The 21,419-nt window shown below is 34.3% G+C and overlaps 1 protein-coding gene and 2 long non-coding RNA genes across 10 annotated transcripts in view; 2 read left to right on the forward strand and 1 right to left on the reverse strand.

Annotated features, from left to right (window-relative positions):
• The window catches only part of LOC100866959 (uncharacterized), a 53,355-nt gene that overhangs the window by 27,426 nt on the left and 4,510 nt on the right, over window positions 1-21,419 (forward strand). For 5 of the 8 annotated variants that reach the window (XM_086913403.1, XM_086913427.1, XM_086913446.1 and 2 more), the window contains 6 exons: window positions 84-5,526; window positions 6,926-7,336; window positions 19,122-19,276; window positions 19,367-19,554; window positions 20,548-20,650; window positions 20,769-20,930. In XM_086913403.1, the coding sequence (XP_086769529.1) occupies window positions 84-5,526; window positions 6,926-7,336; window positions 19,122-19,276; window positions 19,367-19,554; window positions 20,548-20,650; window positions 20,769-20,930 (6,462 nt within the window). The remainder of the gene's footprint in view (window positions 1-83; window positions 5,527-6,925; window positions 7,337-19,121; window positions 19,277-19,366; window positions 19,555-20,547; window positions 20,651-20,768; window positions 20,931-21,419) is intronic. The other 3 variants (XM_086913435.1, XM_086913414.1, XM_086913440.1) reach the window with 3 other exon arrangements.
• Window positions 7,395-8,728, reverse strand: LOC116415616 (uncharacterized). The gene is made up of 3 exons (XR_015293779.1): window positions 8,034-8,728; window positions 7,618-7,799; window positions 7,395-7,520 (listed from the first exon to the last, which is right to left on the reverse strand). It is a non-coding gene; the product is annotated as an uncharacterized LOC116415616 (long non-coding RNA).
• LOC147658605 (uncharacterized) lies at window positions 10,958-11,338 on the forward strand. Its single transcript, XR_015293791.1, has 2 exons — window positions 10,958-11,094; window positions 11,153-11,338. It is a non-coding gene; the product is annotated as an uncharacterized LOC147658605 (long non-coding RNA).

Raw genomic sequence — 21,419 nt, forward strand, 5'->3', positions numbered from 1 at the left:
GAACTTTAGACTAACGAAATTGTTTATTTCAACAAAAATAACCTAATATAATACTACAACAATTCTACCATTCCCCTTTCCAGGCGTGTGGAGGTTCTCGAGGAGCAAACGTGTTACCAGTACCAGTCCCAATTCCAGTTCCAGTCCCGTATCCGGTCCCAGTTCCGGCATCTCTGTGGACCAGCGACTTTGCAGCAGCCGCATCCTCCATGATAAGTCGCAGCGGCGATGCCCACACAGAGCCAGGAACACTGAGGTTGAGAGGCGATCCAGCCGCGCCCTGGTTCGCCTGGCACCCACGCTTCAACCAACCCTTGCACGGCTCCAGACTCGATCCAAGACTGACCAACGTCTTCGACCCTGCCACCCTAAGTTCCTTCACACCCGACCAAGTGCTGTACTCGACCATCGAGCCGTCCTCCATACCGACCAGCGACCAGCTTCGTCAACGAATGACCAACCTGCACGTCAACCGAGACGAGAACGAGGATGCTGCGAAATCCGTGGAGACGAGGCAAGAGGCCGCTTTGCTGGATGTCTCGAGCGAGGTCGTTGACCAACTATCCTCCGATGTACAGATAATAAATAAGGACAAATTGGACGACGAGTCGAAGAAGGTGGGAAGCGATGAGGAGGCGAAGGAAGCGAAAGAGGATGAGGAAACGAGCTGTCAAGATTTCGAGAGCAGAAGGGAAAGGCAGAGAATGTACGAGGACTCTGGCAGCTCTTCCGGCCGGTCTTCGGCGGATAGCAGCGACTTGGAGGACGATTCTTCGTCCCACAGGTTCTCCAGGGTGTTCGTCGTGAATGACGACTCGCTCACCAGCGACAACGACATTGAGGATAACGGAGACGAGGACGAAGACTCTGATTCCGCCGCCGAGGACGGTATCACTTTGAAGAGGGTCACGGCTCTTCCCGACGAAGAACCTGTGGTCCTCCAGTACGTTAGATTCTTCAACGAGGACGCGAATTTTGAGAACGCGAACGGGGAAGATTCAGAGAAGGATAGGGCGAGGTCCGGTCGAAAGGACGACAGCTTGGGGATGAACGATAAGTCTGAACGAGATGGGAATGTTAACGAGAGACGTAGATCTCGAGGTAGAAAGCATAATTTAGAAATAAGCGATAAGAGGATTTCTTTGTCGTTGCAGCAACGAGAGATGCCCGAGGAAATGTACATAGCGAGTGACAACGATTGTTCAGAGAGTCAGATCGAGTTAAAGTCTATAAAGAGTTTGGATCCGGACAGCATAGAGCCTGTCGTGTTCGATAACTTCAGCGTTGTAGAAAGGGTAGAGACAGTTGTGGAAGAAAATAGGCTGAAAATCGACCAGATTCAAAATGAAACAGAGCATAATGAAAATATGAATTTGGATAATCATAATCAAACGCAATTGTCGTCCACCGACACCTGGGACTCTAACATAATTCCAGACTCGTTGGAGGTCTCCGCACAAGAAATTGTGAACGACAACGAGGAGAGTGCCAAGTTTGTTCAAGCCTCGAGAACCGAAAATCATATTAATTCCGAGGATAATAATAATCATTTTGAAACAATAATCGGTAATTCCAAAGTAATCAATGATAATCATTCGTACGCAGCAACTGATACAAATTTAAATGTAACAGAAAATTCTTTAGGGTGCGACAGTTTCACCAGCAACGAAACGAACACGACAGGCAGCGAGATAAGCAGCGACGAGCTTCACGAGTACGAGGTGACATCGTCCAACGTCACCTTTTTCGAAAACACCGATTTACTGTCACGATTGAACAGAAGCAACGAAGAAAGGACATCGTGGCTGAGTCAACGAAGCAACGACAAGAATGCCAATTACGAGGAATCCAGCATCACGGCATCGAGCAGCGCGAGATGGAGGGAGCAATTATTCTCGCAAGGCGAGGGAACAATCGTTGAGCAATCTTTGGAGATTATCGACGCCGTGACCGAGATCGATTCATTGCCAAACGCGACCGAGGATGATCGATCGAGGCGAACTGCATCCGAGGCCAAAGATGGCGCGGCAGAAGACAACGGCTCGACAGAGTCGAAGTCAGTCTCGAGCGTGGGCAAAATCGAAACAACGGTGGACAAGATACAAGAAACGTTGAACGCAGGTAAAGCGGGTAATGCGCATGACAGCACGGTGAGAGGCGAGTGTTCTGCCTCTGGTCAGGTAGTAGGAGAAATTGGAGGTGGAGGTGGTGAAGGTGGTGGTGGTGGTGGTGGCGTGGAAGAGGGGATAGAAGGGGTTTCGACACGGTTTCTCTCAGTCGAGCGACGCCCGTCCATTGGAAAGGAGAATGGATTCCCTGTTGCTGCGTCGACCAAGGATTCTAACATCAGAGACAACAGTTCTGTTCACCAGTACTCGCCAACGACGGCCAACAACAGCAACAAGTACAGAAGCCTCGTGATGATCACCCAGGAAGCATCGTACCAGCCGGTGAGCGTGATCACCTCGGATACGACAACCTTGTTGCAGCCGGATGAAGTGCACCAGGCTAGCCAGGGCCTGGCTGGCTACTTCCAGCTGGCATTGGAGGCCGTCTCGGAGCAACCGCATCGCAAGAATGGCCAAGGGCCGAGGAAACCGTTGATGGTGAAGCGTTTGGCCAGTGTGACTGCGAATCATTCGGAAACGGAGGTAGACAGCGGGCTGAGTGTTGGTAGTGCTAGTGAAAGCGACGATGTTTCGGTGAAAAATTCGGCGAAAATTGGTAGCAGAGCGGAGAGCAACGAGGAAAACGTTGGCAAAGAGCGTTTGGGTAGCAATGAGCATCGTGAAGGCACAAGGACACGTGTCTCGTCGCAGTCCAGCGATGAAAATTCTGCTGGTGGTGGGGTGGTGATCTTGGAGGAAGGCTTGGCCGATGATGATTCATGGGTGGAAGAGGTTTCCCACGATGAGGATGAGCCCGGAGCTACGACTGCCACCGAGGAAAGCTCTGAGGATGAAGCCAATAATCTTGGGGATAGGGAGGAGGAGCTTCGTGGCTATCATAGACAGGCTATCGACTTTACCTTGCACACCATCGTGGAGGAATCTTGCGAGGAGAGCGAGGCTGAGCCCAGTTTGGCTGCTGGTAGTCCATCCAAGAAGCAGAGACCTCCGTCGGCCTCCGAACTGGAGAAGTACTTCTTCTTCGGCCTTGGAGGTGATGGAAATAATTCGAGCATGGGTTCGCGCGAGGTGGACAGCCTCTCGGAGACTTCGTCCATTTATTCAGAGGGTTTGGAGTCACTTGGACAGGACGAGGCTCCAGGAAACGGACAGAGTCAGGAGAGATCGAATTCTGGAGAGGGATTTTTGAATTCATCCAGACTGGAAAAATACTTTTTGTCGGAGTTTCTAGGATTCGACCAAGATAGGAGGGATTCGGATGGCTCTGTGGGAAGTGATTCTGAAGGAAGACCCAGTCCTGAGGCACAGAGAAGAAAGAAGCTGGTTCGCGCGAGAGGTACCGGTAGATCGCACAGCTCTTCCTTGGATAATTTACTTGCTCTTACTCAAAGTTCGCAGAACTTGAGCTCGCAGAACTCTCTTCAAGATTTGAGTTTGAATCAGGATGCGCAAGAGACGCAATCAGAAGGCTCGTCCACCGAGACTGATGGAGCGGATGATGGACAAACCGCGGCCTTTGGAACGGATGGGCAATTTGACACTGTGAAACGGAAGAAGAAGAAGCCTAGAAACCTAGGCACTCAGAGTCCACGTGTTCCTGACGACAGGAACAAAACTCCTGAGCCTAACAGAGAAATGGTGTTGGTTGGAGAAGTAGTGATGGAAAATGACGCAGAAGCTATTAATTCTGAGGACTCTGAACGAGCAAAGACACCTCAACCGGAATGTATTTTATCTTCTTCTTCCTCTCCATCGGGTACCGTCAATGCTTCTTTAACTTCAACGTCGCTTGTCGATTCTTCCAGGAATGTACAAATGAGTTCAGGAGAATCTTTGAACTACAATCAAAGGTCGAAGCAGCAGTCAAGAGATTCTGGATTTGTAGGTAGTTGTGACGATCTTCTGCAACATCAGAAATTGCCAGAGGATGGCCAACCTGGTTCAGAAATCAGCCAAGACGGTGGAAAAGATCGTTCCAACAATGAAACTGGTGAGAATGTTCAAGATGCGAATCAAATTTCGAATGAAGGTACCTCCGGAATCGAGAAAGGAAACGTGGTTAAGGTGGATCATCATTTAAGTCACACTGCACTGCCTCACTTGCCAAACGCTTCTCTCTCGAGGAAGGATAGCTTCAACAATTGGTCCAGTGACGAGGAAACGAACTTGATGATGTCCAAGATGAGACAGTTCTTCAAAACCATGGTGGCCAATTCGAATGGGCAGAATCAGAACACGACTAATGCAAATTCAAGCGCAGCCTCACCTGCACCCAGTCCTAGATTAGCAGGCTATGCATCAAAAGCCAGATTATGTTCACAAAACCGTACAAAGCCACCTCAATTAGTATATTTTGAAAATGAATTGACTAGATTAATGAAAACAGTACCAGGAATTCGAGACGAACAAGTAAGAGAAATAGTCGAATACCTTAGCTCTGAAGACACGTGGTCAGATTCATATGACAGTTCTGATTACACCAGTTCTGACTTGGAAGGAGCAGCAGGTGGTCGTAGATCAGCTTTACAGGAACAGATCTCGCAGAGTTGTCAACAGATTATCAGCAAATTTGACACAACGTCGGGTGACACTCTGTTGGACAAAGAGAGAGAAGATAAAACTGTGCCAACTCCTGGAATTCAACCACCCTGTTTAGGCAGAGATACCGCGTTTGTGTATCAGAAATTGGTTCAGAGTTTCACGAAGATGGCAGGTGATGGAGTTAGTTCTGACGCCAACTCGACACCACACAGCAGTCCACCGTTGATAGCTAAAGTGATGCATCATATAGGTAGTAGATTGGTTGCTTTAATGCATGAAGTCTCTGAAGGTGGGCCAAGCGTGCAGCATCACTCCACCAGCTGGAGACGTTATTCTCAACATCACAGAACACCTTCCTCAGCTTCTACCACTGAGGATGATGATTCCACTTCAGATTCTACTAACGCACCTTCGTCGACGCATTTGCAGTTACCCAGATCAAAATCTCATGATCCTTTACTGTTGATTAATAGTCATCCAGCAGCTTCCACTGGACAGGAGGGGGAGGAACGAGAAGCTAGTGATTATGAGAGGTTCTCTTGGAGAGGCAGTTTTGAATCGGCGCTAATGGCTGCTGATTCTAGGACGAAATTGAGCCTTTTGGCTTGTTCTGGAGATAGTGTCGGTGCTAGTGCTAGTGCTAATGCCTTGGCAATGGCAGCTAAGCGAAGAAGTGCTGGAGATTTGTTGTTCAATCCTAAAAGCTTTTCAAGAGAACAATTGGATAGAGTTAGGAGCTGTGGTTCCATTGGAGGTGGAAGTGGTGGTGCTGCCAGTGCTGGATCAGTGGAGGAAAGGATCTGGAGTAATAGAAGAAGATCATCTGTTCCTGATGCTAACACAAGAGGGGAATCTGGTAAGTTTATTTTATATTCTTTATTTGAATTTCTTTTACTGTAAATTTTAAATTTTTTATAATATTTTCATGAAAGAATGAAATGATTTAGAACAAATTAAAATTTAATTACATAGCTTAAAAATATAAGTATTTTTAAAGTACAAATACAAATTAGAAAATATGTTTTGTAAACAGAACTCCATTCAATGTGAAAAGTATATATCAACTTGAACTTTAGAATACATTTGTGATACTCTTATGATTCTTAACATTTCAAATGAAGGCAAACAATATTACACAAGTGTGACATAATATAGTATACTTTTGATAATGAATAGAGGAGTATTTAATAAATTGTTTTATAATGGTAAATTTTTGCATTCTTATATAATACTTTAGAAATTATATAAAATTATATAAAATTCCTATATATATGCAGATTTCTTTAGAAGAGTTAAAAAATATGCAATTATACTAATGACACAATAAAAATAATTTCTTTCCTGATTTTATCTATTATTTTGAAATAATCTATTCCAAGACTAAGTCACTTTTAACCATCTATATTATTAATTCTCTTTTATTTCTATTTCCAACTACTTTTTTTTGATTCTAGTTCTTTTGTTTACATTTTAATTTTTTAAATAAAACTTTTTTGTGTATAATATCAGTCAAAATTATAAAAAATAAAACTGATGTAAGTGTGACTTGAATTGTATATCGTAATGAATGACGTGGATGCAACATGGATAAAGAATAATTGAGCTGAGCGAATGTTTAGAGTATTGATTGCGAGTGAAAATAATTCTAAGAATATAAATGAGGATTGGAATGTATGATATCACATGAAGATTTATCTGCATATAAAAAGAATGTATCCTTAAGAATATAATATGATTTAGAAGAATTGTTTTTATGTTAAATTTTTTTTTAATATTGAATAATATTTGTAAACTGTTTAATATTGATCTAGTTCTAAATATTTTAATTAGTTCTAAAAATTCATGAAGGATTTAAACCCTCTTTTTTAGGATTAGAATTTCAAATATGAAAACTTAAATATAATAAATTTCAGAAAATTTGTAATTGAATACTTTGAAATCATTAGATTCTATAAAATATACTTATACATAAAATTCCAAATTTTATTGAAAAAAACTCAAAAGAATATTTTTTGAATCATCAGAGTGTTAAAATTAAAATATAAAATATTAGTTTACATCAAATTGTTAAATTTTATAGAATTTGTGAATAAATTTTTGTCATTAAATCTTAAAATTAAAATACAAAACAAAATATAAAACTCAAAATTTAAGAAAATCGAGAATCCAGAGATCAAAACATAGAATCTCTGCTATTTTTAATTACCTACCACCAAACGTCAACCAAATAAAAATGCAAACCAATATATCAACAGATACGTCCACAGGTGACGAGGACACCGAAGACGAGCTCGAGTACAGTGGTGAATCTCGAGCAACGACTCTTCCACGCGGAATGCAATCTGCCATCACCGCTGCTACCAATTCTTTACCACGTTTACCAGCATCCATTGCACCTTCCGGTTTAACGACGACGTCAACCACGCCATCAACGACAATGCACAAAGCGCACAGTGTCTATCATTTTCTGCCTCAACATTCTGGCGTGAAATCAGCCAGATACCGTCCTCCAGGATTCGCGAGGAACAGCAACGTTCCTGGTGTACTGGGAGGACCAAAACGTGCGGTCAGTGCTCCGGGACTTCAGGTCTCAGGATCTCAGTCTTCCAATGGAAAACGGGACAATTCGAGGTCGAGAAGGCAACAGACTATGTCTCTCACGCCTGGTAAGTCTTCCAAGTTTTCTTTCTTATGTATATTTCTTTTAAATTACATATGCATTAATATTCAAAATATATATTTGTATTTATTCTTGTATTGTTTTTTGTACATGTTTCCATAATGATTAAAAAAAAAATGAATTAGAAAACTTTTTAATGAATATGTAATCATCTGAGCAATTAAGAAAATCTGCAAACAGGAAAAGTAATGTGAATGCTGTGCTCTATAAAGTCGATAATAGTTTGTATTTAAACATACTCTGATGGAAAAACATGTTATATCTTACCGAGACGAGTTAATTAAGATTGATCTGCATTTAAAGTGAAAATCTATTTACGTAGCATTCATGGATGAAAGATAGATTGATAAGCATGCTATAAATGAAGATGTGATGATTTTTATTAAGAAACTCGAATCCTCGAAACTTTTCAAAGAAAATCTTTGTCATATTTGTGATTCAAAATTTTCCTAAATAAAAAATAATTTATATAAATAATTTAAAAGAATGATTATACATTTATTCTTAAAAGTTTTTTATTAAATTTCTTAAATTTGTTTTGAGTTTAATAGAAATAAATATAAATGAATGCATTTTGAAAAGATTATGATATAAAATAAAAGTTAATTTCATAAAAGTTTCATCTTTACAAGTAAATTATGAAATAATTTTATTTTTATAATTTGCATCCAGAGAAGAATTACATTATATGATTTGTGATAATACTCTTTCAGTTACTCAATCACTCGCGATTTCGCTGATTAATCAACAATCCTTTATTTTCATTTCGTTTGATCAACACGATTAATTGCGAAACGTAAACTGAAATGAAGTTACGAAAGTTCTCGATTCTGAAAAATTTTCTGCAACCACTATTTCTATATGTATATTCAAAACAAAATTGAAATGATCGTCGTAAAAATATTATTATTATTATTATTATTATTATTATTATAGATTGAGATCAATATAAGTTAATTTTTTTACTTGAAATAATATTCTTTTTTATTCTTTCGTCCACAACGAACAAAATATACGATTTCATTGAAAGAAATAAACTTAACCTCAAAATATCTGAAATTTAAAACTACGCAACTTTTATATTTATCAATTTTTCATTAAACATTTCATCGTTTAAAACTTATTTGAAATATCTAAATTGCATGAATCACTTGTTATAAATAGAATAAAATAAACAAAAGTATTCGTTTTAACTTATCAAAATGAATATTTAACACATTTTTTTTCAATGTTTACTAAGTTTTCATAGTTTGAAGTCAAATCCAACAATACAACACGTTATAATATCACTAAACGAGACGACTAGAAAGTAGGAAAAAATTAACCGTATCAATGTTGAAAAGAAAAAGGTGACAGCCAGAGAGAAATCCGACAGTACGCATACGCGAGACACAACGTTATACCGATCGATTGTCGTACCGTGGGTCGGAACGAGGTGGAGGTGGAGGAGGAAGAAAAGCGGGAAAAGAAGGGAAATCTCGATAAAACAGTTACACCTGTTACACTCCAGTAAATACTTTAAAACGTTATGCATTTACAAATAGCGTTCTACTTATCGCCATGACTCTTGAAATCGAGTGTCACAAATCGAATTTTATGAAAGTTACTCTCGCGAGAAAAAGAATCGATTTTCGATTTTTGATAGATATCGATGAATTTTTTTAATAATTATATATGATCCATTTTTTTGATCGTCTATTGTTAATTTAATATTTTTTTTAATTTCATTTAGTATTATTTAACAAATTATTTTAATATTGATTAAATTAATCTCGCACAAGGAAGAATCGATTTTTAATTTTCGATAGTATTTACGAGTCTTTATAGCGATTGTTCGCAGTTAACAAAATCGATCTTTATAATCGATTTTTCCAAGTGTTGATTTATAGTAGATTTTTCTGACCAATTTTTCTGAAAATATTCTTTTTCGTTTCATTCAGTAAATTATATTGATTTATCAGTGATATTATTATTTCAGTTTTAATATTTGTGATATATAATTATATAATATATTATAAAGAAACTTTTAATTTTAATACGTGATAAATACTTAACCTTTAAACTTTAATTTTTTTATAACTATAACATTTAAAAATTTTAATCCTCCGTGATGATATTTAGATCTTATAACTCTAACTTTTAAATGTGTTATTTAAAATTATTCTAAATCGTTAAAAAATTAATTAGATTTTTTGGAATTCTAATAATAGGTAACAATTTTAAAAATTACATACATACATACATATCTTTAAATTTTTCTCTTATCTTTTGTCACAAACTTCCCTAACCTAACCTAACAAAAGCAATGCTTCCAATTCCAGATCTACATCCATCAAACTATCACGACGTTAGACACTTCACTGCATATCCGTATTTGCATTCCAATGATAGTAAAAAAAAATTTATGATATATATATACAACACTACTCAGTTTAAGCTTGAATGGGAAGAAATAGCGTTAGAACTGCAAATTCCATTTCTGCTGCTTTCAATTCGGCTCGAATCACACGAATCGATGATTCATGGGCGCCATTTCCCTGGCAAACTCGTGAAATTTGCTCCAGATTCGTGTCACGTATCATAGAAATTATTTCATAGTCACGTTTGAAGTAAGTAAGTGATTGCAGAATGATTTTGTCGTTGGAAGTCGTTAAAAGTTATATGGATTACGCTAATTGATCGATTTTGAATTTTTCTAAATTATAAAGGATATTTAATATATATTTATGAAACCTTTTTTAGAGAATTGATTTTAACAAGCAAAACGATGGGAACAGAGATTATTACACTCTATTGCACTTGTTTCAATTGATTGAATTCGAACATCAAAGAGAAAATTAAAAAATATATATAAATCTATTTAAATGATCCATTTCCAAAGGGAGTGTTAAATATATCTTATCCTAATTCTAAGTAGAAAATATTGAAAAATTGTTTTCTATTTTTGCAAATTGTAATTTTCATAAAATCAGCATTTTGGTATTATTTTTTCAACCATAAAAAGAACGACAAAACATTTTGATTAAAGGATAGATCTAGTTCTAATGCAAGATTTTAAATTCAATTATAGAAAAACAAAAATTGAAATGAGAACGAGAATTATGATTCGAATCAACTTTATTCTTGGACAGTCGTTCGTACATTGATCGGATCGTTTCCTCTTTAAAACATGGCATCCAAAAGGGTTGATTTTTATGGGGGATGAAAAGGAAGAAGAAACATCCTCTACAGACCGATAATATTATTTTCACTGCCACTCCCTGTTGCATTCGTGGCTCGTATGGATCAATAACCGAGAAGACCACTGTGATTCGAAACTGTTTAATTAATTACAGAGAAAGATAAGAGAAATTAATTAAGGAAGGAAATTAGGAACAACAAACTAACGAAGTGTTTAATTAGAACGAAGGTAAATATTTTAAATGTTATCATCATAACAAATGATATAGTTTTACCTGTATTAATTTTATAATAAGATTAAATCATGTTTTAATGAAAAAAATTGTTAAAAAGTATAAATAATATGTAATAATTAACAGATAGAATAGAAGTTCTATGGATATACAACAACTATATTCTAGATCTATTAGGAATTTTTTACCAAAAGAATTTGTTGAAATTATAATTTAATTAAAAATAGCAATTTGATACAATGATACACATTGTATCAATTCATATAAAAAGTTGCACGACAGGGAAGTTCTTATTGAAAGAAACAATTCACAAAAACCAAGTTTTAGAAAGGTAAACAATAACGAGTAGTAAAACTACAAGTTTCTTTTTACACTTCTTCTTCTACTAGACATGAAAGAGTGGAAATTAATCTTATGCCATTGCTTTTTACACGAGGAGCTGTTGCAAGACACTTTATTTTCTGAAACAAACAAGACCATTTCCTGTGAAGACAATACACTTTCACGAAACTCGACGATTCCTCGTTCCAACCATTCTCGTGGCCGTGTACGAAACTTTAAAACTATGTAAATTGTTTCAACCTGGTGTACTTGTGGAAACGATCACCTTCTCGGTCGTCAGCAACCATTGCATTTTCGTTGGAAAAATAAAGAAGGTAACGATAATACTCGTATCTTATCAGAAACGTGTTTGCAATTCGTTACATCACCTCCGTTTCAAATTAGAAAATTAAAATTGTTAACGGTTGGTAGGATTAATTGCAATTTACAGATTTTGCTTTTCGAACAAATTACAAATATTTATTTTCGAAATACAATAAAATGTTACCTCATAACGTTTGAATAAGGGAATTTGGCATGGGTTAAAAGTGATGTATAGTATATTCTAATCACCAGGTTGTTTGATTATTAATTTAAAAGTTATATTGGAAAACTTGCAATTTGAATATAATGGAAATTTGTCATTTCAATAATGGATGGATTGTAATCCATCGAAATTTTTGTACTCGCGTAGGAAAAGAATTGAGAACCACGGATATAGAGTTACAAATTGGTTACTACACGTATTTTAAATAAAGCATTAGTGTTGCCGAATAAAGCACAGTGTTCTAACTTGGGTGCTCGTTTGAGCACAGATAGAAGAAATTGGATCTAAAATTAGACTTCTAAAATACAAATGCCATTAATTATTTCTCTTACTGTTTATCCAAACACATTTTAAACTTTGGTATAATCCTTGATATTAGTCCTTAGGCTATTATCCTTTTTGATTTTCAAGTAGAAATTAATTTATTTATCTTTTATAAATACATTGACTATTAGAAATTAAATTTCAAATATTCTAATTCTGTGCATATATTACAGAATTGATATGAGAATAAAAAATATTTATATATTTTAGGTTCAATAGTTAAATAAAGAAAGATATTACGTTTTTATTTTTAAATTATAAATTGTGGAATTATATAGAAATAGAAATTATGGAACTACTAATTCAAAAAATTTTACGATCCATCATTGTGATTCGCATAAAATTTAATGAAGCGTATTACACTGAACGGTATTAGGCATTTAAAATTTTACGGTTAAAAGATTCGGTATAAAAGGAGTAAATTTTATCGACCTGAATAATGAGTTTCAAATAAGTCGTCCAGAAAATGGAAGATCGGGATTTCAATTCCTTACCTCAGCAATTTATGATCGGTTCACTTTTTTTTTTCATTTCCATTGTTCTGGGGAGGAGAATAGTGTCAATTTAAAGAGTCAGTGAAATTTCGATGAGAGATTTCTATTAAGATTGAAATTAGATCTTTTATAAAATATGATTTAATTCTAATTTTATTATTAATATTGATTTTATAAGTGATTTTATAAAAATATATATGTTATATTGAAATCTGTGTTGAAAAACTAGAATGAATTAATTAATTCTTCATTGTTCAGCATATTAGATCTAATTAAATTCTACTGGAAAATTAATTCATTTTCCATTTCTTTTTCAATTACTTTCAAATTTATCCTACATCTTCATCCAAATATAAATTTACTTTACTTTAACACTACTCGCTTGTTTATTACAGATTATTTATTCAATTCTTTATATTATTTACTTGAATAGAAATTTTTATTTATAATTATACATAGAAATGTATAATAATTTTTTTAATATCATATATTTCATATATTTTTCTCGTCACTTATTTTCACTTAATTTGTCACACTTTCTTAAAATCGTTATTATTTGCACGAAAAGTTCATTCACACGCCACAAGAGAATTTATTCGTGTAAGTTCACTCGCTTTCCCATTATCTAATCTTTGACATTTACCTCTTTTCGTGAATATTCTCCATTATTAAACATATTTTCGTTTTTTAAACTTTGTGTTTTCAAAACGGACATATGTTTTTATGCTTCTAAAACTAAAACTTCTCATCCTTGTAATTACCACTATTCGCTTAAAATTAACAACATGGAATTATAAAATTGTGTCAAGTCAGAAAAGAAACAGGGAATATATTCGTAAAGACGTTCCCCTGCACGCTTAAATGTGATCAGTTTCACTGTAAGGCAATTAAACACAACGGTTAAATAGAAATTAAGTTTCTGTAACATCGCTTCCTGCCACATTCTTCTGCTCTACTAATTTGTCGGCAAGATGGTGGCGAACAATACAATTTCACTTTGTACAACAGAGTTGCAGGACATTTTGCGTTTATCAGATCATTGTAGAAAATTGTTTGAAAATTTATTAACAAAAATATCGCGAGCAATCATTTTCATTGATGGACAATACGATTGAACACTTTTTGAACAGGATGTTCGAAAATTTAAGAGATGATTTTTTGAGGGGGGAGGGGGGGGAAATAAAGATTAATCGAATTTTGTCCTCGAGACATAGATATGATAAAAAAGGAAAACAATAAGCAATATTTATTAATAACATATATTTTTTGTAAGTAAGATTAGAATTTTTCTATTTTATATCTTCAATTTATTCTTTTTTTCCATACTCTTATTCTCCTCATTCGCACTCATAAAAATCTACGTCATTCGTTGTGCCCAAACACAAGCAAAAAATCTTTCACAATTTTTCTTAATCTCTCTTCCCACTCTCTTACGACGAATTCAAGTAGAGAAAAGTATATATAGTTGAATTACATTTGTCATCCGTTACTCTTCCGTAAAATGGCAATAGCTCGTGAGAATTGCGACACGCGTTCGAATTCAATACCGAGCAAACCGGTCGCAATGTTACTACGCTTACATACGAATATTCCACGAGTTTTTCATACGGCGCATGCGCGAGCGCCAAGTCGTAAACGGAGAACGTACGCGCGTGAAACACACGGTGCGTTGCTGGAACGCGCGGAATTATGCCGAGCACGCCTGGCATAGCGAAAAGTTCCGACGAACTATCCACGATTGGATAGTTGCGAGTTGAAAACGTAGATACAGTTTGTCGCAAAAGTATCGGTACGTGTATTTTACGAAAGATTGTATATGAATGAAAAAAAGGAGCTAGATTTCCACGATAACCGTGTAACTTTTTAATAAGATTAACTATACCATCTGAAAACGGAATAGAAATATTTTATTTGTTAAAGGATCGAGTTTAAAAGTTTGCCAATTATTATAAGAATAAATAATTGACAAAAGATTATTATTACTTAAGAAGTAATAAGTAGCGAAAAGAAGTAAAAAAAATATAGAATGAAATTTTTTGATTTGAAAAATGGTTTTAAAAATTCGAAATAAATTATGTTAATGATTACTAAATAAAGTAAGAAAAAAATACATTAATGATAACTCGAAAAAACAAGTTTTTGAACTTAGAATTCATTTTTAAAGTGAAGTCAAAACATTATACATTAAAAAGTGCTAAAAGTCTTTATAATTTTAAAATTTTTTAAAATTACACGAATTAGTTTTAACCTAAAACACTTTGGAATGACTCTACGTTACCAAACGATAAGATAATCTCAATTATTACTCTGCCATTTTTCCATAATAATTCAATGCATTTGTACACAAATATTTTTATTTTAAACCATTCTCGAGAGATATCTTTTTTTACACGTTCACTCTACGCATTAGTCAAGCTTTTCATTCGTTACAGGAAATTCAGACGCATGTGTTTCCGTTGTTAAATTTTCTATACATTTCCAGCGAAAGAATAATCGTGTTGGTTAAATAATTAAATTTTAAAAACTTTGTTTTAATTTTTAATCTAAAATCTATAGTTTTAGCGTTAAAAAATAATTTATAAAAATAAAGGAAAAAAAAAAAATCTTCGTAACATTTTCGTATTATACGATACTCTACGATACGAACAATATGAATATTAAAACAACTACCTAGTTTCTAAATCTATATTTTTACTATTAAATTAATTCAATATTTAAACAATATTTTTTTCATTAAATATATATACAAATTAGAAAACCAAGGAAAATTTGCATAACACCTTCGTATTATACGATACTATAAATGGTCAAAAATCCTCGTCGTAAAATAAATCGTAAAATAACTCGATCGTGTACTGTGAAAACATGAAAAAAAGTAAAAATTGATTTCAAAAACAAAAATTCAAGCGATAATGATGAAAATGAAAAGTGGCAACGATCAATAAACGGGTCCAGGTCATAATTTATCACCAACCATACAGAACTAGACATCCCGTTTTTTAATGATGTTAGTTGGAAAGTCGATAGACACAGCTGGTATACCGGTACCGACATTTCGAAATGCGTGTCACCTTTTTGCGTGATCGAGAAAACGGTACTCGGCTTGACGAGCGACTCGAACACTCCAATTTTTCCACCGCTTTTTTCTTTCTTCTTGATTCTAATGTGCACACGACGATCAGACTTTTCTATTCCACGCTACATCTAAATTAACACCGCACTACTTTGCTTTGATTGATTTTTCGATATGGAATATTTTTTAATATGTAACAGAAAAAAAAAAATTGATTGATCAATTTGTGGCACGAACTGATTCGATTAAATTTACTAAAGTGTAATTTGAATTTTAAGAAGAGGTAATGTAATTGTCGAAAAATTTGTAGATAGATTTCTTTTACTTATTTTTTTTTTTAAAGAAAATAAAATTTGCTGGATAATTGTAATTAATATATTGCAAAATTTAATAATTTAATGACTTCAAATCATGTCATTCCATTTTTTTTTTAAATTAAACATAAAATTATTACGATATCGTAGATTTTCTGATTAATCATTGTTTTTGCATCTTTTCAATGCTGTTCGAACATACAATTTTCCACATGCTTCGTTATTAAATTTACGTAATAAACTTAATCACTTTTGATAACTTGCATGCAAATAAATTAATAATTAATATAATATTAAATATAAAAATGTGATATATATATATATTAATTTATAATTCTAAATGGAATTCAGGTAACATTCGATATCAACAATCCCTGAATATTGGGTATTCGATATTCACGTCTTGATATTCAATGTTAACAACTTTCAACTCGGTGGTATTCGATAGTAACAATATTTCAACCACGATAAACATTCAGAAAACATTCTTAAATCATTCTATCGCGTGTAAACAAATTACGATTTTTAATCATACGACTTTTAGATGCAACTATTGTGAAAATTAATTCAACCTTCGAGTTCCATAATAATATCCTCTTCCTCCGTGAGATTCCCATGTTTCTATTCGGTGAAAAGTACTGTTACTTGCAAAAAAAAAAAAAAAAAGTAAAAAAAAAATTGTTCGACTTCACTGCCTCTCATAATTATTCATAAAAGAGTACAACGCTGAAACGATTCTTTCAATTTCAATAATTATTCCGAACATTAATTCTCTTAAAGCATCTATTATTATAATTTAATTTTATTCCAATCTCGTGGAATAATTTTAAAAATTTTAAAATTAATTAATCATTGTTAGGATCAAAGGAACAAAATTGAATTAATTAAAATCAAAATTTGTGACAGTTCATTAATTGAATGAAAAATTACAAATTATATATTGCGATTCGATGTGTGATTACATTAAATATATCAAAATTGATTAGGTTATACATACATAGTTTATACAAGGATTAATTGGATTAATAAATTTTAATCAAACTGTAATTAATTTTCCAACATAATTACGTTACGTTTTATTTTCGTGAAATAGCGAGCATGTTTTCACTTGGAAAAAAAAAAAAATACATTCTTTTCGCGATTATTATCTTCTGCCCAATTCAAGAGTCACGCTTCGATAGAGTAGTCCGATAAATATGACTGACAAACAGCGTTCGTTCATATACGAAGAATATTTTATTCTCTTTTTTTTTTTAATCGACTCGCGATTAATTTTCGCACAACTTTGCTTATTAATTATATCAATTCACAACGGATGGATTTTAATTGCCGATAGATGTCATATAAAACAGTTTTTTGGAAAGAATTATGACAGATGGCGTTGAACGGAAGTCACGTGTTTTCGGCGGATTATTTGAAATTTCATTTCAATTTAACTTTATAATAAATGAAAGTTGTAACGAAATATTATCGATATATAAATGATAATATTAAATTATCCAATTATTAATCGTTATTTATTTGTTAATTCTATATAAAAATCTAAATAGAAAAAAGATTAAGAAAAATTTTTAATCTTTTAATTATCACGTTGTACGAGTATATCTCGATTTACACTATCTATTCATTTATACACAATTCTGAAATCATTAAGGAATTTTTAAGGTATTAAAATTGAACGAATACATTTTATTCCATCAATTTGGTAGAAATTTTAGAAAGATCGTACCTCTTTCTGTTAAAACACAATGTAATAAAAACAGGAAAATAATGTTTTTTCATATTAATTCGAGCACGTATTCTCGCGATGGGATTGATAAGCGCAATTTCAACTAAGCGAAATACTTTGTTGCAATTAATTCAAATTGCTAGCCGCCAAAGTAAAGAAAGTGTGACAAGAACGTAATAGCCTCAAGCTTCATTAACGCTTAACAATCGATGATTAAAATTCGTGGAAGGATTTGAAAAAAAGAAATTTTTCGAATCGTAGCAAAACTTGTGCGTGATTAATTACACGTATTGAAAAATAATAATATTTCGATACTAAAATTCCAAAGCACGAGGTTTTTACGAAAGGTTTTTTTTCTTTTTCTCGCTACAAGCATTCACCTTGGCACACATTTCTCCCACACAGTTGCTCGTAGAAATTGCATCTAAATCACCACAACACGATAATACAAATTTCTATAAATCTAAGATAAATGTAAAATTTTATCAACTTGTATTTTACATTTTCAATTCAAAGAGAGAGCCATCAACCATCGTAAAAACAATAAAATAATTAAATACTGCAAAAGCAATTTCAAAAGTAACAAATCTGATCAATTAAATAATGATTCCAAGACAAATCCTAGACAAATATAATAATATATTCCATTTTCGCTTGATATTTATACAATATATGGGAAAATATAGGATCGTTTGAATTTGAGGCACGATTCAATTGTTGCGCCTTATCACGGAACTGAAACCTTGAACGTGAAAGCTCGTGCGCATTCGAGCCGGAAGACAGGAAGCAAAAATCAGTTTTATCGTTCTCCCTCGCTCGCATTATCAGAAACGACTACGAAACGAACTCGTCAGTATCGCGAACGTTTCTGCGGAGGGATAAATCCAAGCAATTCTCCAAGTTAAATTCAAGTTTCTCCTTACAATTCTCCAAGAACCGAAGAAAGAAGATTAAACAATGCCTTCAAAAGAACTCGACGAGTGTTCGATTCTCGAGCAAATTTTCGTAAACCGACAAGCCAAGTGCTAGTTTCGAGAGAAACTTCTGATACGTCAATCTAATTTCGATTCCAAAGGATTCACCTAATTAAACAGGCATTTCCATCGAACGAGCGGAGAATGAAGAGCGGCGGTTACACCGCGTTCAACGCGTCCAATCGGAGGTGGATCAATCCCAATCTGTTCCTCCATTGTTTCGCCCTGCCCTGTTACCCGATCGACGAGGAGAACGAAAAGGGCGCGAGGATGGAGATGGAGGAGGACTCGTTGACCAGGAACGAGGAGGGGAATAATTGTGGAGGATCGTCGAGCCACGATGGGGCCAGTTCCTCCGTGACGATTCCTGAAACGATGGACGAGGAGATATTCTGGAAAAGCGTGAGGAGTTGGTCGATGGAGGAGCTGTTCCCCAAGGAGAGGAACGACTCGTCCGAGGATGGAAGAACAAGTTAATCGAAGCAAATAAATTTGTTATATTGTTTTTCCAAATAGTAGTTTCGAACGATCGTATTCGATTTCGTTTCTCTCCTCATTGATCTCGAACGACTTTTCTTGTAGATGACGGGAGCAGCTTGTCGGAGGCGTGCAGCACTCCGATCATCGGCGCTGGATCGCGAGCAGGCTCTAGCCACACGGTGATCGACGTGGATGACATGGATTCCGGGTTGCATTCTGGACACCTTGCCACGCGCGCATCCTTGTCCAGTCTTGGAGTAAGTAAATGGAGAATTTGTTATCTTAAAATATTGCAGTATCGTTGTATTCGATAAGTTCGTGCGTGTAATATTGGATTTTTTTTCCAGGCACGTTCAGATTCAATGGCGTCGGTTTATAGCGGTGCTGGGGAGGGGCGGTGCTGTCGCTCGGTGGTCGTCACAGGAGAAGTCGAATTCGCGTTGCAATACGATTATAAACATCTAACGTTCGAGGTGCACGTAACGAAGTGCAAAAATCTAGCACCCGTTGACGTGAAACGCAAACGTTCAGATCCGTAAGTAACGCATGACTCACTGGTATATAATGATCTATCGGATTGCTATATCTCTTTGAGACGAGAAATTTTTAAATTATGAGAAATTAAGAGTTGCAAATTATTTAAATGTTTAGTTACTTAAGGTGGAATATTAAATATTATGTAATTTGTTTTTGTTTCTAGTTATTTCTGGATTTGAAAATTATTCCATCATTCATCGCGTATTAAGAGTATTAAGATGCGTCAGATGTTAATCATATTTATAAATGATCTTTGAAGAGTGAATTCTAGAGGCAAAAAGTAAAGACAAAAGTTGGTGTGACAAAAATGTGATCTGAGGCTTGTTTGTTGAATGATAAGCGGTTTACGTTGGATGAAGCGAGACAGAGATGTGAAGTTCTATTCATTCTGTTTTATTCGTTTTAAATAATGTATTTTAATAAGTAAAGTCCCATTTTTCGTACACGCCAACTTTTGTGTTTGTTTCAGAAAAGTTGATTATATTGACATTATATTTATATGTTCTTTCCAATTTACTAATTGTTATCTTGCTTGCGAATAGTTATTGCCAATTTGTAGGAGCTTTCAACACGTTAGTACATTTCTTTCTTACGGATGTAAAAGTAGAATTATTTTAATTTATTACTATAACGTGATAGAATGAAATTTAAAAAAAAAAAAAACTTGTAAAAGTTGAAAATTTCTTCAATTTTGTTGATGTTCCCTTGATGAGGATTAAGATTGCAACAACTGTATAACGAGATCAATATTTTTAATCCGTTATATACCTGGCTTCTGATTAAAGGAAAGATCTCTCATTTTTAATTAATAAAAATTTTAATCAAACAAAAACAATCAGATGAATACACAAAGGAATTACTATTGAAATATATAAAAATATAACAATTCACACACGTGTGAATTATCCAATATACCTCCAATATACAGTTAATGCATAAAGAAAATCAACAATTCTCTTTTCAATAAATTAACCGCAAACCATTCCTTCAGATACGTGAAAGTGTATTTATTACCTGACAAATCAAAGAGCGGGAAACGAAAGACGAAAGTGAAGAAGCACACGCTGAATCCTGAATTTAACGAGACATTGAAGGTAAGATTGATAAAGTTTCATTTTCTTTCAAATCTGGAGCACAAACAAATTCTTGCTTGCCCCTCCATTGTTTCCTGCATGAGAGTTAGAGCTTGGACGGTACGCAACCATATTTCAGTTCCATATGAGTCTGAGCGGCCTAGAGACAAGAACATTATGGCTGACTGTTTGGCATTCAGACATGTTTGGACGCAACGATTTCCTCGGCGAAGTTCGAATGCCCTTGGAGAACAAAATCTTCGATGATCCTACGCCCAAATGGTATCCTCTTCAAGAACGAGTAAGTTTATGAAATAGTTTGTTCATCGTTCTATATTTTTTTATAAATAAAGAATAAGATATACAGTGACTCGTACATCTATTCATATTTTTTTTCTTTTTTTACTATTTTTCTAATATGAATGAAAATAATATTACACATAGAAATATCTATATTTATTTGTAAGTTCAAGTAGAAGTAAGAGATGGGCATATCTTTTAAAATATAATATCTATGAGTCATTGTATGTTTATTATTAATGGAAGAGATACAAAAGATAAGAGGCATAAAAATATAATTCTTTTTAAATGGATCATTAATTTAGATTAACTTCAGTTTCCTTTTTAATCAGTTTTCTTGTTTCAAACTGTTACTATAATTTTTAATCATGTAATGGAAATTAATCTTCAAATAAACCTGGATAATCTCATTAGAGAATAATTAAGAATCTTGTAAGAGGTGAAGTAAGAGAAAAAATTGTTTTAATATTAATTCAAAAAATATATGTTT

The sequence above is a fragment of the Apis florea genome, unplaced genomic scaffold, assembly GCF_048593485.1.
Source record: "Apis florea isolate Af1SG1 unplaced genomic scaffold, ASM4859348v1 contig_1914_pilon, whole genome shotgun sequence".
NCBI classification, from domain to species: Eukaryota; Metazoa; Arthropoda; class Insecta; order Hymenoptera; family Apidae; genus Apis; species Apis florea.